Raw genomic sequence first — 20,370 nt, 5'->3', positions numbered from 1 at the left:
CCTAATAGAGACATGCATGTGCATATATGCTTGGGGCGATTCACACAGGGCATGTATACTGGGAGGGGAAATGGTGTAGGACTTTTAGAAAATTGTATCCTTTAAAAACATATATATATATATATATATATATATATATATATATATATATATATATATATAATTTTATTTTATTTTTTTTTATTTTTTTACAAGGAATGAATGGTCATTTTTTGTCATTGTGATACATAGTTTTTTTCACATTTTAATGTAATGAATACTGCATTTTAAAAGTTAAGAAATATTTCAACACTCAATACAGCTGATGTCAGTATAATATTAGAGCAGTTGCATGAGTCTGGGGACGGAGTATCTTGAGTGTTTATATTAACAATGGGTGTATGGGAGAGAAAGTCAGCATGAAATCAAAATTGACCTTTTTTTTCATGGAATATTGAAGTATTTATCATAAATTAATTATTTATTCGTGCACATCGTTATTATTTTTAAAATCATATGCTCTTGTAATCTTAATTCAAAATAACTTCCGCTCCCTCTTGCAGCGACATTTCATTGATGTGTTTCTCTGCGCAAGGACAACCTGTCACTTACGTGAGATTGCCGCAATAGCATCAACAATCCAATGATCCAATCAATTCCCAATGGAGAAAATCAAGTCCTGCCATACATTTTGTCTTGTTCAAGAAGCCATTTCACTCAGATATACATCACAATAGAGAAGAAAATACTTCCATTTCATGCTGACTTCAATGCACCTATAAACTCACCTTCCTTTTAGATTTATTGTGTTTATTTATTTAATTTAAATGCATTTTGTGTGAACGGCCACTTAAGTAAAATTGGTTAATAGGAAATGTGGTGTGTCATGCATTAAATATAGATGTGAATGAGATTCTGAAGGAGAATCAGAGACGATCCATTATTCTCTCTTCATTTCACAATCTCTTATTTATTCAGCTCTAGATGCCCATCTCCTATTCTCCATACCGCCAGCGCTTTTGTATTTGGTTATGATAATCAGATCCCAAACTTTATTTCTCAATGTAGCAAGATCACTCCAGGTGAGGGAAATCATGCTATACCTCTTTATTAAAAGCCTCAATATGTGTCTGCCTTACTATCATTTTTTTTCAGTGTTACTCTTTATCAGTCCTGATGATAGGATGGAGTAAAGGCTTCCAGGCAATTGTACCCTTATATCTACTCACTGAGAGATTTTATAAATGGAACTGACTCAGAAGTCAAGACTTCAGAACCCATATTGGCTTGTACGATCTTGTGTAATCCAAATAGAGGATGCTTAGCTATGAACAAGCTTGCATGGATTCTGCACTCACGAACTGGGGTTGTTATAGTTAACTAAAAGTAAAACCATAAAAACTCTGTTTGGACAAATGTTTCTAGCATGCAATATGTTTGCCAACAGTTCTTTTAATCCTAATTGATGGAGTGTGTAGCTTTTCATTTCTTCAACCATGTAGGAAGACACATCATGTCCATATTCCAGAATGACAATGTCAAGATTCATCAGGCTCAAATTGTGAAAAAATGGTTGGGAGGGAGCATGAAGAATCATTTTCACATATGAATGGGCACCTCAGAGCTAAGACCTTAAATTCATTGAAAGTCCTTGGGATGTGCTGGAGTAGACTTTACAGAGTGATGGACTCTTGCATTGTCAATACAAGATCTTGACCAGAAATGTATGCACCTCTTGATGGAAATAACATCATGACATACATGCATACATGCATATATACATCTTCTTCCGCTTATCCGGGGCCGGGTCGCGGGGGCAGCAGTGCCCAGACTTCCCTCTCCCCAGACACTTCCTCCAGCTCTTCCGGGGGGACACCGAGGCGTTCCCAGGCCAGCCGGGAGACATAATCCCTCCAGCGTGTCCTAGGTCTTCCCCAGGGTCTCCTCCCGGTGGGACGCGCCCGGAACACCTTCCCGGGAAGGCGTCCAGGAGGCTTTCGTAACAGATGCCCGAGCCACCTCAGCTAGCTCCTCTCGATGTGGAGGACCAGCGGCTCTACTCTGAGCTCCTCCCGAGTGACCAAGCTCCTCACCCTATCTCTAAGGGATCGCCCAGCCACCCTGCGGAGAAAGCTCATTTCGGCCGCCTGTATCCGGGATCTTGTCCTTTCGGCCATGACCCACAGCTCATGACCATAGGTGAGAGTAGGAATGTAGATTGACCGGTAAATCGAGAGCTTCGCCTTGCAGCTCAGCTCTTTCTTCACCACGACAGACCGGTACATCGACCGCATTACTGCAGAAGCTGCACCGATCCGTCTGTCAATCTCCCGTTCCATCCTACCCTCACTCGTCATAACATTCTTTCACAATTTGAGCCGGATGAATCTTGACATTGTCATCCTGGAATATGGCCATGATGTGTCTTCCTACATGGTTGTTTAAGAAATGGAACACTCCTACACACTCCATCAATTATATATTCAGTATTTATACTACGGGGCTGTTGAATGCTTGAATCTGATTGGTTTACGAACGCATTACAGTTCCATATCACTTCGCCAAATGATTTCAGTTAAGGGTATTTACAGCCTACAACAGCAAAAGAACCAAACCCCACAGTGACACTGACCAAGAAAAAGATTATAGTAAACATTAGGATAAAAATGAAATTTTCCATGTTTTTTGACACAAAATTACGTTTTATTATGTAGGACGTACAGTGTTTCTCCCGTTCTCTTTATTGAATGTACACACATACAGTACGGACACACACTCACACAGAAGTGTGTTGTTAGCACTGCTCTGATGATTTTTTTAGAAAAATAGTTTATCAACTTAAAAGCTATAAGCCATTTCTCACTAGTGATGTAATAACGGCTCTGTTCTTAGAGCAGATCAACTTACAGTTCTGCTATTAATAGACGCTGCTGCTGAAAACTGTTGAGAGACGCACAGATTCAGGTAATTTATACACACTTGATAATTCTTTCTCTCTCTCTCTCTCTCTCTCTCTCTCTCTCTCTCTCTCTCTCTCTCTCTCTCTCTCTCTCTCTAACTGCATTAGACTGTGGGCCCTATCTTGCACCCAGCGCAATTGACTTTGTACACCGACGCATGTTTCATTCCTATTTTGCACCCGCGCAAAGCGCGCTTTTCCCTCCACAAAAGCACGTCGCTAAACTAGGGAATGAACTTGCGCTCCCTGGGCGGTTCAGCGCAAAAAAGGAGGCGTGTTCCGGCGCAAACAATCCCTGGTGCTATTTTACTGTTCCATAAAACAATTGCGCCACTGGCCAGAAAAAACCTAGTCTAAAGTCAGTGGCGCGTCGCGCGTTGTTCATTATGCTATTTTAAGGGCGCATGCTTGACCATAATGTATAGCGTGCACAACGCGCATACACTTAGATAGATAGATAGATAGATAGATAGATAGATAGACAATTTATTATAAAAGCATACATCTAGCTTACACATTTACCCACATTATTATATGCCTGTTTAATTTGGGTGTTTCTCCATCCCCAATGTCACTTCTCTCTCTTTTACGGCCGTGACGAGAGCGTTGCTCTCCTCGGCTGTGAACCGCTCCTGGCGCGCGCCTGGCAAATCCGCCGTTATAATAGCAATACGCCAAGGAAAAAGCGCGTCTGCTCTTAAAGGGAATGTGAGATGACGCTCTGATTGGTTTATTTCACGTTACGCCCAAACCACACCTATGAATAATGAAGCTACTTCAGACCAAACCCTTTTAGATTTGCACCTGGCGCAAGAGCCATTTATCCCGCCGGGAAAATAGCAACAGCGCCGAGACCCGCCCACAAAGTTACTTGCGCTTTGCGCTTTGACACGTGCATTTCAGATCGTTAAAATAGGGCCCTGTAACCGTAGTATAAGCAGAATAATTGACTCTGGGCCATTGACTCTGGGTTTCGCATTGTGGCTGCATTACGACCTCGGGTGTGCTTCTATTATGCAACGGCCTGTTGTCAATTGTGTGTGTGTGTGTGTGTGTGTGTGTGTGTGTGTGTGTGTGTGTGTGTGTGTGTGTGTGTGTGTTGTTTTTTTTATCTTTTCCATTTTTCTTTGGTCTATTTGAGTTTGATTTTTTATTTTTATTTGATTTGATTTGGAAAAAAAATCCTATTGTCTCCACTGAAGAATCCAAACAAATTTCTCACTTCACTTCAGAGGTAGAAAAAGCATCTTATCCTTCTTGCCTTTCCTTCCCTATATTTCCTGGGGGCTTTTCAAAGCCACAGTCTCCAAGTAAGCCTCTGTTGCTTGTTTGGTCTGACCAGTCCTGCTGTACTTGTCTAAGAGGGAAGCATGGAAAGAACACTGTCACATTGTGCAGTTTTCATTCCCCAAATAAAAACAGATGCATCCGTCAAGGTTAGCTTAGAACCTATGGATTTACTGCCATCATTATTTTCAAGCAATATTATTTTAATCATTAATCTCGAACACACATTGTACCTTCAAATGAGATTTAGAGGAAAGCAATAAGGCTTTGCCACCGCACTCAGATAATATTACTGCACTGTCAGGGGCCATAGGGAGGAAGGGCCCCAGGCCAACTGCAGGCAGAGAGAAAACATACCCTCACAGTGAAATGCTTACCTAAACTCTGAAAATAAAACTCTTGCAGAGATACCGTTTCTTAGTGGTGAAAATATTTGCTCTGACAACAATTTGATTTAGTTGTAAATATTTACTAAAATGTGAAAATTTTATATTTTGTCACAATTTTTAAAGATTCATAACAATTAACAATTATTTTATACCTCAATTCATTTTATTTTTGACAAGAAGTCAATCAGTTCAATCAATATATGGTGCAATATATTAGTGCTTCCACTAACTGGCCAATTTTAGTCTGAACATTTTTTTGCAATACAACCTTGCTTAATTATTGTAGACTTAATTGTAATCAGATTTTTAAATTATGTAATAAGTCAGATTAAAAGCAGTCAGATTAGTCTTGATTCAGTTCCGTTGTAAAGATAATCAATTGTTAAATTAGTTCATTTCATAAAGCAAAAAAAAAGGTAAATTCTGCAAAAAATGATGTCATCGTCCAGCTCAGTTCAGTTCTCATACAACAAGCATCAGTACAGTCAGATCAATAATATTGTTGAATATTAAAAAGTAGTATTTTTGATAATAATTCAATGAATTCATTATTGCATCATTATTGTAGATTTAATTATAATCAGATTTTTGGATACTGTAGTTAATGAATTGCATTTTCAGATTGATGCATAATCATTTTTATACATCTGTTTATTTTATTTTTGACAATAATTCTATCAATTCAATCAATATATGGACCAACTAGCCAGATTTAGCCTAAACAAGTAAGTTGTTATAATTTTTAAATCTGTAACCAATGCATTGAATTTTCTGATTGTAGCATTATAATTTTTACACCTCTATTTAAATCAGTTCTCGTTTTTAAGGAAACTTTTGCCTATTGGAGGAATTAAGTGCTTGCAATTGCTTAACCACAGAACTCAGGGGTCTGGATAACTTGGGTCCTGGATTAAACATTGTGACTAAAGCGTGAGACTTTCATCAGCATCATGAGTTAGTCAGCACTACTTTTGTTTTTGCAGCTGCAGCCGCCCTGTGTGGGTCCCTGCCCGTCGTAGCGCCTCTGAATTCAGGATGTAGTACACCTCCGCTGAGGCATGGGCACAGATGTGCTCTCTCTGTAATGACAGTGATAAAAGGTCAGAGTACATGTCAACCCACTTTAAAGAAATTGAGTTACAAAGACTGGCCAGTTGAAGCTCGTAGTCCTTCATTTTGAGTCATCCTCTGGCAGCCGTTGTGAGCCTTAGATGCGAAGTGTCTAGGCTGGTATAATGAGAAACAGTGAGAGACAGAGCGGACGGCCCCCCTCTACCGAAACCTCCATCCCTGCTTCACTCCGTCGCTCCGTCTCAAAGCTTGTTTCCAAAGTCATCCTGCAGTTCTCTCGGAGTCTCTTCATTATGGTGGGTGGCAGATGGAAGGTCTGGTGAGCTTGAGCTTTATTCATTGTGACTTGTTTTTCATTAGTCCCTAATTTGACGTCAGGAAGCATAACTGCCTGGAGCCAAGGGGTATATAACAATTAAGGCACACGCAGGTTAGACCCTCACTTGCCACCTTCAGGTACACATGTGTGGGTTTGGTTCTAGTTAGTTTGAGGATTCATTAATGTTGGTGTGTTCAGCAAGTGATTGTAAATGAATATCATTTATTACAGATGCTACAGGTGTCAAGCTTCTCATAATTTGTTCATCATAAATCAGTAGTTTAAAAGAGTGGAATCTGGTCAGAGTCATGGCCTAGTGGTTAGTGATCTGACTCATTGGGTCATGGTGCTTACAGGCCATGCATGTTTGAGTTTGTTTTTTATTACAAAAATACTGATTACATTTTTTAGTCGTTTATCCACTTTATTTCCATCCCATCACCTTATACTGTAGAGGGTCTATAAGTGGTGGAAGGTTAAAATAGGATGGAATCTGCAAGCGTTACAGATACTGTCCCTGTTCCTGTTTTTCTGCTGTAGAGTACAGCTATTCCAGTTTTGCTTTGCAGTGAGGAGGTTTTCTACACTTCTGTCTCAGTTGATTGGGCCCAAAGTGCACTGGCCTTCCTGTAGTGTTGCTCTGGAAGGGAAGTCTGCACGTCTAAAGAACTCCACTTAAACCTCTTTTTTTGACTGCAAGTCTTCATGTTTCCTCTTACCTGAACCCAAGAGCTAGCCCTTCAGCTCTTAAGTTTCAGGTAAGAGGAAACATGACGACAGGCAGGGGTCTGGCAGATGGGCAGCTCTGACATAGGTTATGATACTAGAGTATGTATCTTGTGTGTAGGTGAGAAGGCGAGCAGTTAAAAAATATATTTCCAGGGTTATTATTGTTTTGAATTCAGTTTTATTTCTATTTTGGTTTCAGTTGTGCTGCTAATGAGTTGTTAAATTATAAATGGTGTATATTAAATTATTGAACAATAAAGATGAAAGCAATATGTGCCCATTTTTATTGATTTTGGCTCATTTTAGAGTTATTGAAATGTCTGTGAGTTATTGAAATCTTTTTTTCCCAAATCGTTTTTATTTTTATTCAGATTAATTCTGTAATTTGAAAAGTGTGGATGTCCAATAGATCACAAAAGTAGAGATCTCAGTTGGTTCTCTTGCAGCGAGACCAGTTCAGTTCAGAGATCAGTTGCTTTTCAGATTTTTCTCCTGAGAATAAATCCCTGTAAATTAAGTGTTTCAGAAGAAACAGTGCCTCGAATTGTGCTCAAATTTGGCAAGGTATCAAAGTCTGTAATGAAAAGGTTTCAAAATGAATATAATGACCACACATTCTTCCATGTCCAAATTATCTAAATTATGCAATTCACATTTGCTCTATATTTGCACTGTATATCAAAAATTGTCTCATTTGTGTCTTTATTTTTAATCTCTCTTAAGGCACTTTAGGAGAAATGTCTGAGATCTCCAAAAGTATAACTTCTAAGTTAGTTTTCCTCTGAGTAGTTGTGCTGCCCTAGTTAAATGCATCAAGTGTCTGCAAGCTACTGCAAAGCACAAGATATTAGCATACAGTGTTATGTACAGCTCACTTTTATCGATTGAGGCAAGACTGTCACTGTAAAATGTCTTGTACATCCATGTGCTCTGAAAGCAAAGGCCATCAACGCTATACGAACTGAACTGCTCTGTTCAGTTGCTAGAGCTGAGATCTGTAAGTCTATTCAATTACCTCAAACACCTCCAAGATCAATGGCTGTATTTCTTCCTCTTGGTGAGTTAAACATTTCATCTTGTATTAGTAGTGACACGGTCTTCCAAGAAATCAACTCTGCTTTCATCTTCATTCTCATGTCCCAGGCGATGTATCGATTCCTGATTGGAAAACAGTGAGAGGGGAAAAGAGCAAGAGAGAGTGTCAAAGAGATGGAAGGAAGCATAAAATGTGAAAAGAAAGAAAACAGCCAGTTCTTGCTGTGAAAGTGGCTTCTGTGCCAGAAAAGAAGCCCGAGGCCTAATTTCCCATGGCTCCAGGCTCAGGGCTAATTTGTGTAAGTGAGGAGACTGACCTCCTTGAAGATTAAACAATTAGCAGGTCCTGAGCTCTCGATGAACACAACCAGTGAGCCCCAAGGGAAGACGACAATTTAGAGCTGGCCTGAAAGAACTTCTGGGATGTGTGCTATGCTCCTCCTGTCTGTCCTGTGCTGAAATTACACCTGAGACCACCTTACACTCGCAGGACCTTCTTGACTGACGTGCATGGAGGTCTGAATTGTTTTTTGTTTGTTTTTTTGATGTAGAACTTAGTTACAACAGTTAAACCTGTAGTGGTTAGAACTGGATTGAAACTCTCAGAAATTAGCTTAAATGGAAGACACTAAACCCATTCTCCTTTGGTTCGCAATGCTTTAATGTCTTCCCAATTCAATCCATTATATTCAATAGCACCCTCTTTCTGCACCACGGAGCCTATTTGTTCCGTTCCTCCCAAACAGCACTAGAACAGACACAAGACATTAATAATTGCTCCGGCATTGCTTTTACCAATGTTATGGAGATGTAGTGGGTCTGTTCAACCTGCATTACCATCACCTACACAACCCTGCTGCAATTCAACACCAAGGCTGAGTGTGAAGGAGAGGGAATTGCCTGGGTGTGTTTGGCGGGGATGTTTTGGCTTTGCTGTAATAACATGTCAAATTAGCATTTCTCCAATTCAGCACGTACAAAGGCCAGGCTATAATTGCTTTAACCTGCAGCTTCTTTGTGGTGATGTGGTAATGAACACTTTCAAACAATAACAACACATCCATATTGCCTCAGCGATTCGGTTCTTGTTTAAAGCGTGAAGCTAATTTATAGAGCTCATGTTTGGCTGTTTCTGCTGGAGATGCTGATTATACTGTCAAATTTCCATTTTTAGGATTGGAACCTGATTTGCTTATTTGCTTGCTCCATGAAGGTATGTTTGAGATATTAAAGGTGAAGTTTGTAATTGATGCGCCCCTAGTGGCAACAGGTGGGATTGCAGTCTACTGTGTGTGTGTGTGTTGTGTGTTTGTGTGTTACGCGTGATTTTTTTTCCCCCAAATCAGTTCAGCGGAAATCCCGCCCTGCAGCCGATTCTAAAGATTTCATGGGTCATGTCAATCACTGTACTGATTGCCTACACCAAACACTGATCCCTAAACCTACCCGTCACTGTCACTGTAACTATAATCAATTAAATTAGCTGCAGGGTGGGATTTCCGCTGAACTGGTTTGGTGGGAAAAATCACGTGTGTGTGACCAGTGTAGTTTGATTCACAAACAAATTATTCTTATGAGTCGATTCTTTTTGGTGAATCAAAAACATGCAGCACGAACAGTGTTTCCCAATTCACAAACAAAATGATTCTTCTAAGCCAAGTCTTTGGAGCTTCTCTTCTGCAGCATTTGGATTCAAAAACAGAAGACTCCTATGATCCAGTTCTTTTAGTGAATAATTCAAAAAGAGTCATCGGTTTGAATCGGTTTGAAACACTAATTTGCAGCAGTAGTAGAGTGATATTTATAAATATACAGTACATAAATGAATTCGAATCGAGTCAAACTGAATTAAAATCAATGGAACTGAATTGAATCAATAAATCTTAATTGAAACCCAGTCCTACAATGCTGTGATCTTTTTAAAACTTGTTTGGAAACTTGGAGAATTACTGTCAACACCTGAAAGTAGATTAAACCAACCAAATATTTAACATACCTAGCAAGCAGAAAACATAACCTGGAATGATAGTCACTAGTGGTATGGCTCACACAAATATGTGAAACCAGATAGAGCATAAAGCAAGGATCGCTGTTTTCAGGGCCAAAATGTTGAGCTGACATCTCAGACCTAGTGTGAGTGCATTGCCAAGCAATCTAAGAGAGCGATATTTTCCCTTGATAGCTCTTATAGCTCATACTGTTTGCCCCGCTCTTCATCACACAGCCAGACCTTTCACCCACATTATATATTATACCACTGGCTGAATTTGTGCCCACCCCTAATGTGAGTGTAGATTGCATCCTCAGTTAAATTCTACTGTTGTTTCTGCTATGACTATATTGGCTGAGTGTTTTTATATCTTTTTAAATGCCAACCACTTGCATTTTACATTCCTCTGCGCAGCATTAAAACGAATTATAATCGATTCAAGGCATAATGAGCAAGACATGCTATCACAAATTAAAAGGAAACAGCCAACTTCCAGAGCTCAGGCATGTAAAGTCTCGGAGATGGAGTAATACTCTTTACTTACAGGCACCGTACTAGCTCATGTTCATGATGGAAGAGGTCAGGGATACCAATGCAATTAGAAAGCACTATGAGGGTAAATGAGAGTTTGCTGATTCTGGAATATTTAGGAACATCTTGTTTTGAAGTTGAATGTTTTATTCCAGAAAGCTTTTTCATGAGTTGGGAGTTTGAATTGATTTGACCACACCTCACAGGAAGCTGAACTGAAATGACGGGAAGTGGAATTTAGTGAATTGCAATTCAGAAGTGATGCAGGTGCTCTTCCACCATAGTCCACACAATGAATATATATTAGTAGAATATTAAAGTAATATGAGTTTCAGTTAATTTTATTTGTACTTTTTTACATTCAAATTCAAATTGCCGTTATGTATCCTGTTTGCTACCTCAATTCAAATTCAGGAATTTATTTGGATTGAATTTAAAAAACGTTCTCTGTTCAGTTCTGAATGACGCACAACCCTGCAATGCTTAACCAAGATGATTGCACTTCACTCCTCTCTTTAAATGTGTCATAGTGACCACTTTACTAGATACAGATGGTTTCTTGCAGGAACTTCAATATAATAGAGATACAGACAGAGGGGAAGCAGATGAAATTAGCGTAATGGTCCAGGGAGGAAGAGAAGTGTTATGTGGTCAGACCCCTGTTTTGCAAGCTGTAAGACAGATGAAGAGAGAAATGAGGAGAACAGCCTACCCTGTCATGAATGGTTTACAGTGATGGATCGCAGAGATTAGTGTTACCTCAAACAGCTCGCCCATTGCTGTGGTAGCACAAGGATTTGTGCATGGCGTGACGATCGGAGACATTCCGCATAACAAGCTAATTTAGAAGGCCTCATCTCTAGTAATCGTGAGTGGGATCATTGACATTTGGAGTAAGCTCTAATACTTGGGCCTGTAAGCAACCAAACTAGTAACCACCAAAGCATTGTGGCAGCGAGGTCATGTGCCGTTTGCGTTCTTTAATAGATAAATCTGGTTATCTGCAATGAGCCATTGTCATGTAATGTAAAATAATGATTTTGTGTATTGTGCATTAGCTTTTCTGCATGAAATCCATTTCCGAATCATCCTGTTTCCTTTGGGATTTTTTCTGCAGTGGCAGATCTGGAACTGGGGAATCACTAACCTCTTTTAAGCCTAGAAGTTGGTCTGGAAACTCCAAATAGGCATTGACGGGCAATTTATTAACTTCCTTCTCCTGATCAGTCCCACATTATACCAACAACACACACAACTCAACACAACAACTCAACACAAACACATGTGCACACATCAGATTGCTTTTCCCTTGTAGAGAAAGATATGTCCCTTGCCCTCCCAGCTTTCGTGTAGTCCAGAGAAAAAATAGCCGGAGAAATCTTTTAATGACAGAAACAGAAGAGGGGGAGGAGCGGAGGCTCAAGCCGCTGTAATTAATGAGGACTGCTCGCTTACGAGATGAAGATTCATTTCATGGGCCACGTTAAGGGATGAGACGATCTCCCGCATGAAGGATACTCCGCAGAGCAGGCAGGGGGGTAATTGATGACGGGGACGCCTCTGCTGTAAATGTGCTGTAAAAGCCATTAGGAAGGGCTTCAGTCTCACCCGTCTGATGCCTGCACAGATAGACCAGCCTGAGAGAATGCTGAAAACAGAACAGAAGTGATCCTCAGACACAAAGACTGCTTTTTGAGACCGAGTTCCCACCAGCTGTCAGCACATTTCGTGCACTCTCTAATTGCCAATGACCTTGTGCTCTGAAACTGTGAGAGTTACCATACAGCAGCAAATTAAATGCCTTTGGTTGCGGCCTCCATGTGATGGGCCTGTGATAATAAATATTCCTGCTATTAGCAGATGACATGGATTTATGACTCGATCAACATCACCAAAAATAGGATTTGGGCCTCCGTGAGATGGGAGGATGGGAATACGTGCCTGTCCTTGGTTTAAGCGGTCGCTGTGCCTCAGGGTTTGTGGCTTTCCTCCAAGTCATCCACGCAGAGACTCCTGAAAGGAAACTGCTGGTCATAGACATCCTGCTGATAGGGTTAAAACAAGAGTGTGCCATCTTCCTCTGCCATGGAAGATGACACACAGCATGCTGAATTATCATATTTTTTATGTTTTTGTTTTGTTTTTGTTTTTTTGTCTTTTGAATATATGAGTCAAAATGTAATTGATAATATATTTCTATTTTTAGAAATCATTTTTAAGGATAATGTCTTTTAAATTTAGTCAGTATTTCAGGTCAAGTCAAAATAATTTGTATAGCACTTTTCACAATACTCATTGTATCAAAGCAGCTCTACAGAAAATCATGATGTTAATGTTTATAATATCTATAATATAATATCCTTATGCCTAATGGCTTATGCATTTAGCTGATTAGAGCTGACATTTTGCATCAATACAAGCAGTATGCAAATAAGTTTGGCTTATATATCCATCTTTACATAAAGAACTGGGCGATAATATAGTTACATTTGGTGGCAAAATAAAAAAAAAATCAGGCCATTGAGATTTGCTATATATAACGCTTTACATGAGTATACCGGTATATATGCTGAACTTGTATTGAATCATTCAGCTTTGAGTTGAAAGCAAAATTAAACCAAATATCTTTCAGTGTTGCTTTTTCAGTGTTGTTATATTTTTGTCAACAGTAGACATTTTAAATTCATTAAAATCATGTTATTATTGTAATGATATATATTTTTGACTGATCTTTGTTATCATTGATGACATTGTTGTCAGTATTTTAGTCTACGAGATTAACGTACACATTGTTAAAAGAAATGATCAAAGTTTGTCTGTTAAATCAGATGGCCGAAACAAAACCTGTACTCGCAAAATGATAATCATGAAATCCAACAGGAAATTACTAAATCCGATTGATTGTAATATATAATTGTAAATGTAAATCTGTTTCTCCATGTATAATGTAAGAGGAGATTCAATATTCAGCATATAAAATAAATCCTTAAAAACAATACGATTTGGTTAGTCGAAATTGTTCTCTCACTTCTCACTGTAAATCCGCCACAGCTCAGTAGAGATAAACCAAAGCTTATTCTCTTCGAATTCCTGTCAGGATAAGCTGAGGTCTTTAAGAGTGGAAGTTTCCATCCTGATACATTCTTCTCTCCCAAAGGAATGTCTTTTTCTCTGCCTAGTGTGAATGAGACGGCCTATGGGATTATGGGTAATAAGGCGTGGACCTTGGTCAGCACAGCCCATTCGACTGAGAACACTCTGAACTCCAGTACTTTTGTCTTCACATTTGTAGACCTAGAAAAGAGAAAGCAAGTTAGATAAAGGAGCCCGTCAGCTTTTGAACTGTGCTGTCCTCCTCCAGGACACACAGGAGGGCAGTGGTCAGGAAAAAAAGAGAGACAGATTGTATACTCTAGAATGATACGTCCCACTCCAAATAGGTCCACTTAACTTTCAGTAATGCAGAAGTCAGTGATGCAGAAGTACCATAGAAGTTTCTTTCAAGGGATAATTCATCCAAAATTAAAAAATGTGTCATTTACACACCCTTGTGTTGTTTTTTATAGCTGTATTACTTTATTTTCCTTTCCAAAGCCTCTTTATCACCATATAGTCAGAAAAAAATCCATGACTTGTGCACTGTATTCCAAGTCTTTTGAAATCATAAAATAGCTCTGAGTAACAGACTGAAATGTATTTATGTGCATCTAAAGGCTATTTTATTTTATTTTATTTTATTTTATTTTATTTTATTTATTTTTTTTATTTTTTTTTTTTTTTTTTTTTTTTTTTTTTTTTTTTATTTTTTTTTATTAAAATAATTATTTTAATAAAAGTGCCTTTTTTTACATCACTTTTTATTACAAAAAAAAAATCCTTTTTTTTCGGCAGAAATATAGTCATAATGGGTTTGGTACAGTATTAGAGAGAGTAAACAATGACATATTTTTCATTTTTGTGGGGAACTGTAATAATATACTGTTAAAACAAAAATTGGACTGACAGCTAAATGGCATCCAGTTTAAAACGTTTAACTCGAGTTTAATCCAAGCCCTCTAGTGAATCTGATACTATTTTCATGATCATTTCATGAGACATTTACTTGATAAATCGTCTCTTCAGGTGATTCAGAGAGCAATAAACCTATTATTTATAGGTGCACAAGCCTTCGGACAATTGTTAATGTCACCGTGTCCTGACCTCACGGGTGAGTTCAAAGCTCCAGTGCTCAGTCGGCCGAGCCGGCCTGCTAAAGTGTTTATGATACTAATATCAGTCGGTCCCATATGGAGAGGGCAAACCCATAGACTAGTGACTGGGACTGTAGAGGACATGGTTACCGGACCGTAGCACTGTCACGCAGAGATGCAATCATGACTATCATTATTACCATTTAGTCCTTCACCAGATGCCCTCTTAACAGGCGACCAAACCTAACTGCAATCCGCCTGCATGGATCACACCATCACCATACCCCTCTGGCGATCAGCTCCGATCTTCCAATCCGCTCACGTCCTTTAAGCCAATGCAATGACGATGTTTACTTCAGGAAGTGACATTTGCAACTTTATTTAGCTCAATGAGTTGCCGGCTATTGGCATGAACTTTTCTGCCATTGCTGTGGGTCCAGTAAGCCTTAGAGACTCCGACTTCTTTTCTCGCTTATATTGATGTTCAATAAACCCCCGTTCTTCATTGATGAAGTCATTTTGTGCAATACTTATGAAATGCGTCGACTAATAGAGTGTTTAATTCCGATGAGAATATTTATATATACAAGAGTGGAGCCGGAATTGATGAGAATGGAGGTCGTGTGTATGCCAAGTTGTTTATTAGCACTCGTGATTTGAAACTCAAATGATATGAAAATGCTATTTTGTTTTGTGATGACAAATATTTTGGTCCCTTGTCAAACCAAGTATCAAAAACAGTTTGTAGAATGTTTGCGGGTTTAATAGGGGTTAAGTCTCACACAGCTTTCTCTGTGAGTAAATAATGACAGAATTTGTAATAATTCTCTTTTAGTTTTCCCATCCCATGTCTAAAGGAAACGGGTGCTGCGATGCTGTTTAGATTCCCGTGGAGGCTGCACCTTTCAGACGCAGGTCTAAAGGCATCTTTCACTGTCCCAGTGATAAGGATGTGCTTTATGTATTCCGGTCATGTTGGATATACACACACCTTCCTGACAAATGCAAGGCCGGCAGGAGTTAGAGCTATGGGGGGATGATAAACAGTTTTGTTTGTGTATCTGTGACTGAGTAAGGAAAGAGAGCATTTTATTTCTTTGATGAAACACATTAGACATGTGGTGGGATTGAATCAGGTGCGCTCCAGCGTGCTACTGCAGTAAGAAAATTAATACACAAAGCACTAAATAAAAATGTTTCAAAGCTACCAGTTTTCAGTCTAGAAAATTGTTGTTTAAAAAACTACAGAAGCTACAAAGCAGCATTAACGGTGTCTTTTAAAACGATTTATCTCAAACAAGGATTGATTTTTGAGTGTGTGTATTGCAGAGTTCTTTTAATCTATCCTGTACACACCACATGTCTGAAAAAATTAATGAAAACCATTCAAGGCTTAGTGCTTCAGAGCTGTTCATGTTCTATTCTCTTACTGTGGAGGTCCACTTTTTCAAGTTTGTTCTTTGTGATAAATAATGCCATTATATATATATATATATATATATATATATATATATATATATATATATATATATAATGGCATTATTTATATATATTACTTTACTTATTACTTATATATATATATATAAGCAAGCAGTAGAAAACATTATTTGCACATATGAACACATTTATTTGTTACTAGAAGCTCTGTTCCAAATTCTAGTGAGCTGGATTTAAAGGCATCTTAGATTTTTAAAGGATAGACAATGTCATCATGCCTTCTTGGATCCCTTCTTTTGGCTAAATTATAAGAGAAGTGGTGGTTATGGTAGTCCCATAATGCACTTCGATGAGCTATGTGAAAACATAAAGATTGATTCTAAATACTTTCATTAATTGATTATAAATCCAATCCATCATTTATAATCCTAAAACAAACACACACAAAAAAGACGGTTCAATCAAGCTTCAGTCAGAGGAATAATCTGGAAACTGGAAATAAAGATGCCATTTTTTGTGTTGTTTGTCTGTGTGCGTCAGTGAGGAGGTTTGCTGAAGGGCAGCACGACTATGTTCTTCTTTATTGAAAAAGACAAACGTGGGGGTTTGTAAGCAAGACATGCTTCATTTTAACGTCTGCTGTGGCCCATGGCAAAGAAGTGTGCAATCTATAAGTCTCAAGTATGCTGTGATGCTCACATGATGTTTACCTGTGGTTTGTGTACACACAATGTGTGTGTATAAAGTGCCTAGCAGGAACGCACTGCACATCTTAGCTCCTGGAGATCAGTGCGATTATACGTATCTTGCTCTGAAAAGAGAGAGGTAGTTCGTTGAAAATGATTACAAATAAAAAATTATTTTACTTTCAGTTTTGGGTGAACTCTAAGAAAAAAAAAAAAATCTGATTTCTTTTTACAGTACAGTATATTTAGTCTCCCTCATGAATTTAATATTGGTGGCTTTTTTCTTTAAGTGGGTTAGCTGTATGGTATAGAAATATGGTATAGAAAGGAACATCCCCTCTAACAAGATTATATCCCACAATTCACCTGTAATCTCACATCGGAGCCCCTCGGGGTGCAATAAATGTTTATTACGTCTAAGCTTCTTTCATAATACCTCTCTCGCTCTAATGCATGTTAAGGGTTATTGAAAAGACCCAAGTCTAACACCTGACCTCAACGTATTTCAATCTCTCTTCATCTTATATTCTTCTCAAAATCTGTATTTTTAGGAGAACTCTTTTGTGTTTTTTCTACCCCGATTAATTTGAGGGAGATTGGAAGGTTGTTATGTGCTTGTCTTGATTACTAATGAAGACTTTAGAGCTTTGAGGTCTTTAAAAAAAAGACAACACAAAATCAGAATTAATCATACTTTCCTAAAGTGCATTCAGTAATTTGTTCCTCATTAAAATGGTTAAACTAAGAAATAAACAGTACTTTATGAATATTCTGCCAACATTTACTTAAACTCATGTTCTTGTAGTGGCTTTCGTTCCTCCTTAAAAAAAAAAAAAAAAAAGCTTTCAAGGTTCTAAAATTATGCAAAAGCACCATAAAACATGATAAAACCAGTCCATGTTTCAAGACTTCTGAATCCATATAATAGAACACATTGAAATTAAAGTTGTGATTCACTGAAATACTGGACATCTAACGTAGCTCTCCCCAGTATGTTTAAGAGAGAAGTGAAGATGTTGTAAATGATGTGTTCTTTTGAGTCAAATCTTTTTTAATGACTCATTTGAGCCAGTTCCCAAAACAGTTCTCAAAAGCATTGTGAGCTAAGCTGATAGTAGAGGACAATTGGTGCCGATGGTTCTACAATCTACGGTTACACTGATTTTAAGAAATGCAGTCTGGTCTCAATGATTTAATCATGAATCATACTGATTTGAAGTTGAACTCGGTGATCCAGTCACAGTGGTTAAAAGCATGGAAAATGTTTGATTTGTGGGTCAAATATTCCTTTAAATTGAAGGCTTGCAGATGTGGCCTAGAAAAAGTATTTATTCTACATGAAGCAGCCACCCCCGCTTCATTCTGCGCGAGTTTGTTAATGAGCACTTGATGAATAAGGTCTCTGCTGTTGCATATAAGAAAGTTGCATAACATTATTCAAACAGCTGTAGCTGTATATCAAGGATAATAGAAAGACGTGTAGCTGCACTGTCAGTTAGTCTAATCACATGGTGTCGTAATGCATGTGCTGACTCCCCTTTCTCTCTCTGTCTTTCTGGTGGGCAGAGAGCGGGTGGCATGGGATAAGCGTGGATTTGCTCGTGTATGTTGTGACAGTGGTTCAGTGAGGCGTGAGAGGGAGGGTTACACTCTTGGCTCAAAGGCACTGCCAGCTGATGCAACAGATGGCAAATGTATTTGATTGGTGCAAGGTGTTTGATGAGCAGAAATGGCTCTGTTTAATTACTTGTCAAGTTGTCCGTCTGGAGCTTGAGCCTCCTTGTTGTCTTCAGGCATGATTGAATTGCATTGCTGGATGGATGGACTGAAGCACCAACCAGTTCCTGCATCTATTGTTTACATCAAAATGTTTTTTTTTGTTTTTTTTTGCAGTATGTACTGGCACAGAGAATAAACTGAGTACTTTGTCAGACCTGGACCAGCAGTATCGGACCCTTCGCAAATACTATGAGAACTGCGAGGTGGTGATGGGTAACCTCGAGATCACCAGCATCGATCGCAGTCGTGACCTGTCCTTTCTTAGGGTAAGTACTTTGTGTGAGCCATTACAGGCCATTCCCCACATGACATCTCAGATTTCATATTAATATTTTATGTTTTCCATAGTGTCCTAATATTCTGTGCCATATCAAAGGTTCACGGTTTTAATTACCATACTTGATTTGCCTGGTTTGGCATCAGAGTTCAGTTTGTTTGGTTACTGTAAAGCAACGGACTTTGTGCATATAAAATTTCTACCGACGCTGCAACGGTTATAATGACGTCACACTCTGCACCTTCTTTTTTTAAAGCAAGACACTACAGTGTAAACATTTTAACTAATATATATATCCCCAGTTGATTAATCACAGTACATTATGGCAATTGTTTTGTATTACAGGTTTTCTGAAATGTTTTTAAATATGCAAATGAGGCAATATCCAATTAAATATGCACACATTCACATATGTTTCAAGAGCAGAAATATGAACATTGGATAAAGCCAGGTTCAAAATTCTTATTTCATTTTGTTGACATATTAGAGTTAAAGGTTTTTACTGGGTCCAGGACAGCATTCCCAGTTGTCCTGTCTGATGCCATCACATCTTTTTTCCTCAGAGTGGACAGAGTTTTGCATTACTAATTGTTCTTCTTGCCACAAAAACACACAACGCCACCCCGCAGGTCAGGGAAACTGTGCATGGCAACCACTGGCCTCCCGTTGAGGTATTTGGCCAATGCAATCGCTAGTATCAAAGTAAAAGCGCTGATAAACAGAGTCGTATTATTGCTCAGGCTAAATAGGATGATGGTTAGGGAGAATAAAATTCTGTGCTTAGACATCAATCTAAAAACAATTCTGGTCCATGTTTATTTCGCCCCACCATAGGGGATGATAGAGCACAGCGAAAATCACTTGTCGGAAAATGCTTTAACATTTAGACTGCCATCTTTGTAGGCCAATGGGGTCTTGGTGTATCTAGAGGCCTCAGTTGCACAGGTTAATTGAACTTGTTAATTGAGAACAACAGCAGGGCCAAAGAGTGGACTCACATGTGTATTTTTGGTAGGATTAATATTTTAAAACATTAATATGACGCTTCCCCAGGGTCTTCACGTCAGTTGGGGAAACTTCACCTTGAAGAGACAAGGAGGAGAAGAGAAATCTTTTCAACAGTTGACTAGCCGTCTCTTGGGTGATTGAAACTGATGCTTTCTTTTTTAAAGATAGCTGGAGATTGATGGCCACTTCCAAAACAGCCAGAATAGCTTTAGTGGTAAACAGAGTTGATCTTCTCGTGCCTTCAGGGCTGATGAATTAAACCCTCTATGTGATGAATAACTGTAATTCTGCCCTCTTAAAAAATCCACATTTCTCTTTTAAAGGCAAAGGTTACATCGCAATTCAGAGTTAGATGTTTTGCATGGACGTTCAGTCCATGTGAACAGTTGCTGGTTGTCCATCCCATTTATGCGCATTTTAAATGTGTGCTGAGTTTAAACACTTGATATTCGCATAAACTCTCAAAATTTCCATAAGGTTTATGCGCTAGGCTGAGGTGGAGTTAAAGGTACTGGAAAAAAAAAAACTTTTTGCAAAACAGATGCCGTATTTTCATTATTTGGAAACGTGTATCCACTCTTTCTCAGAACAAAGTTGACAAACATGGTGCTACTGTATAAAGTTCAATGTTTTGCATTTTCTTTTGTTAAATTTTCTGAAATACATTTAAAAAAAATGTAAAACATTTGGATGGAAATCCAGCT

The 20,370-nt window shown here is 38.6% G+C and overlaps 1 protein-coding gene across 3 annotated transcripts in view; it reads left to right on the top strand.

The window, feature by feature from the left end:
* erbb4b (erb-b2 receptor tyrosine kinase 4b) overlaps positions 1–20,370 on the top strand; it is a 316,016-nt gene that overhangs the window by 126,515 nt on the left and 169,131 nt on the right. For all 3 annotated transcript variants that reach the window (XM_084123173.1, XM_084123172.1, XM_084123171.1), the window contains exon 2: positions 18,496–18,647. In XM_084123173.1, coding sequence (XP_083979299.1) covers positions 18,496–18,647 — 152 coding nt within the window. The remainder of the gene's footprint in view (positions 1–18,495; positions 18,648–20,370) is intronic.

This window comes from Abramis brama (assembly GCF_963993115.1).
Source record: "Abramis brama genome assembly, chromosome: 8".
NCBI classification, from domain to species: domain Eukaryota; kingdom Metazoa; phylum Chordata; class Actinopteri; order Cypriniformes; family Leuciscidae; genus Abramis; species Abramis brama.
This window is presented reverse-complemented; position numbering and strand designations above follow the sequence as displayed.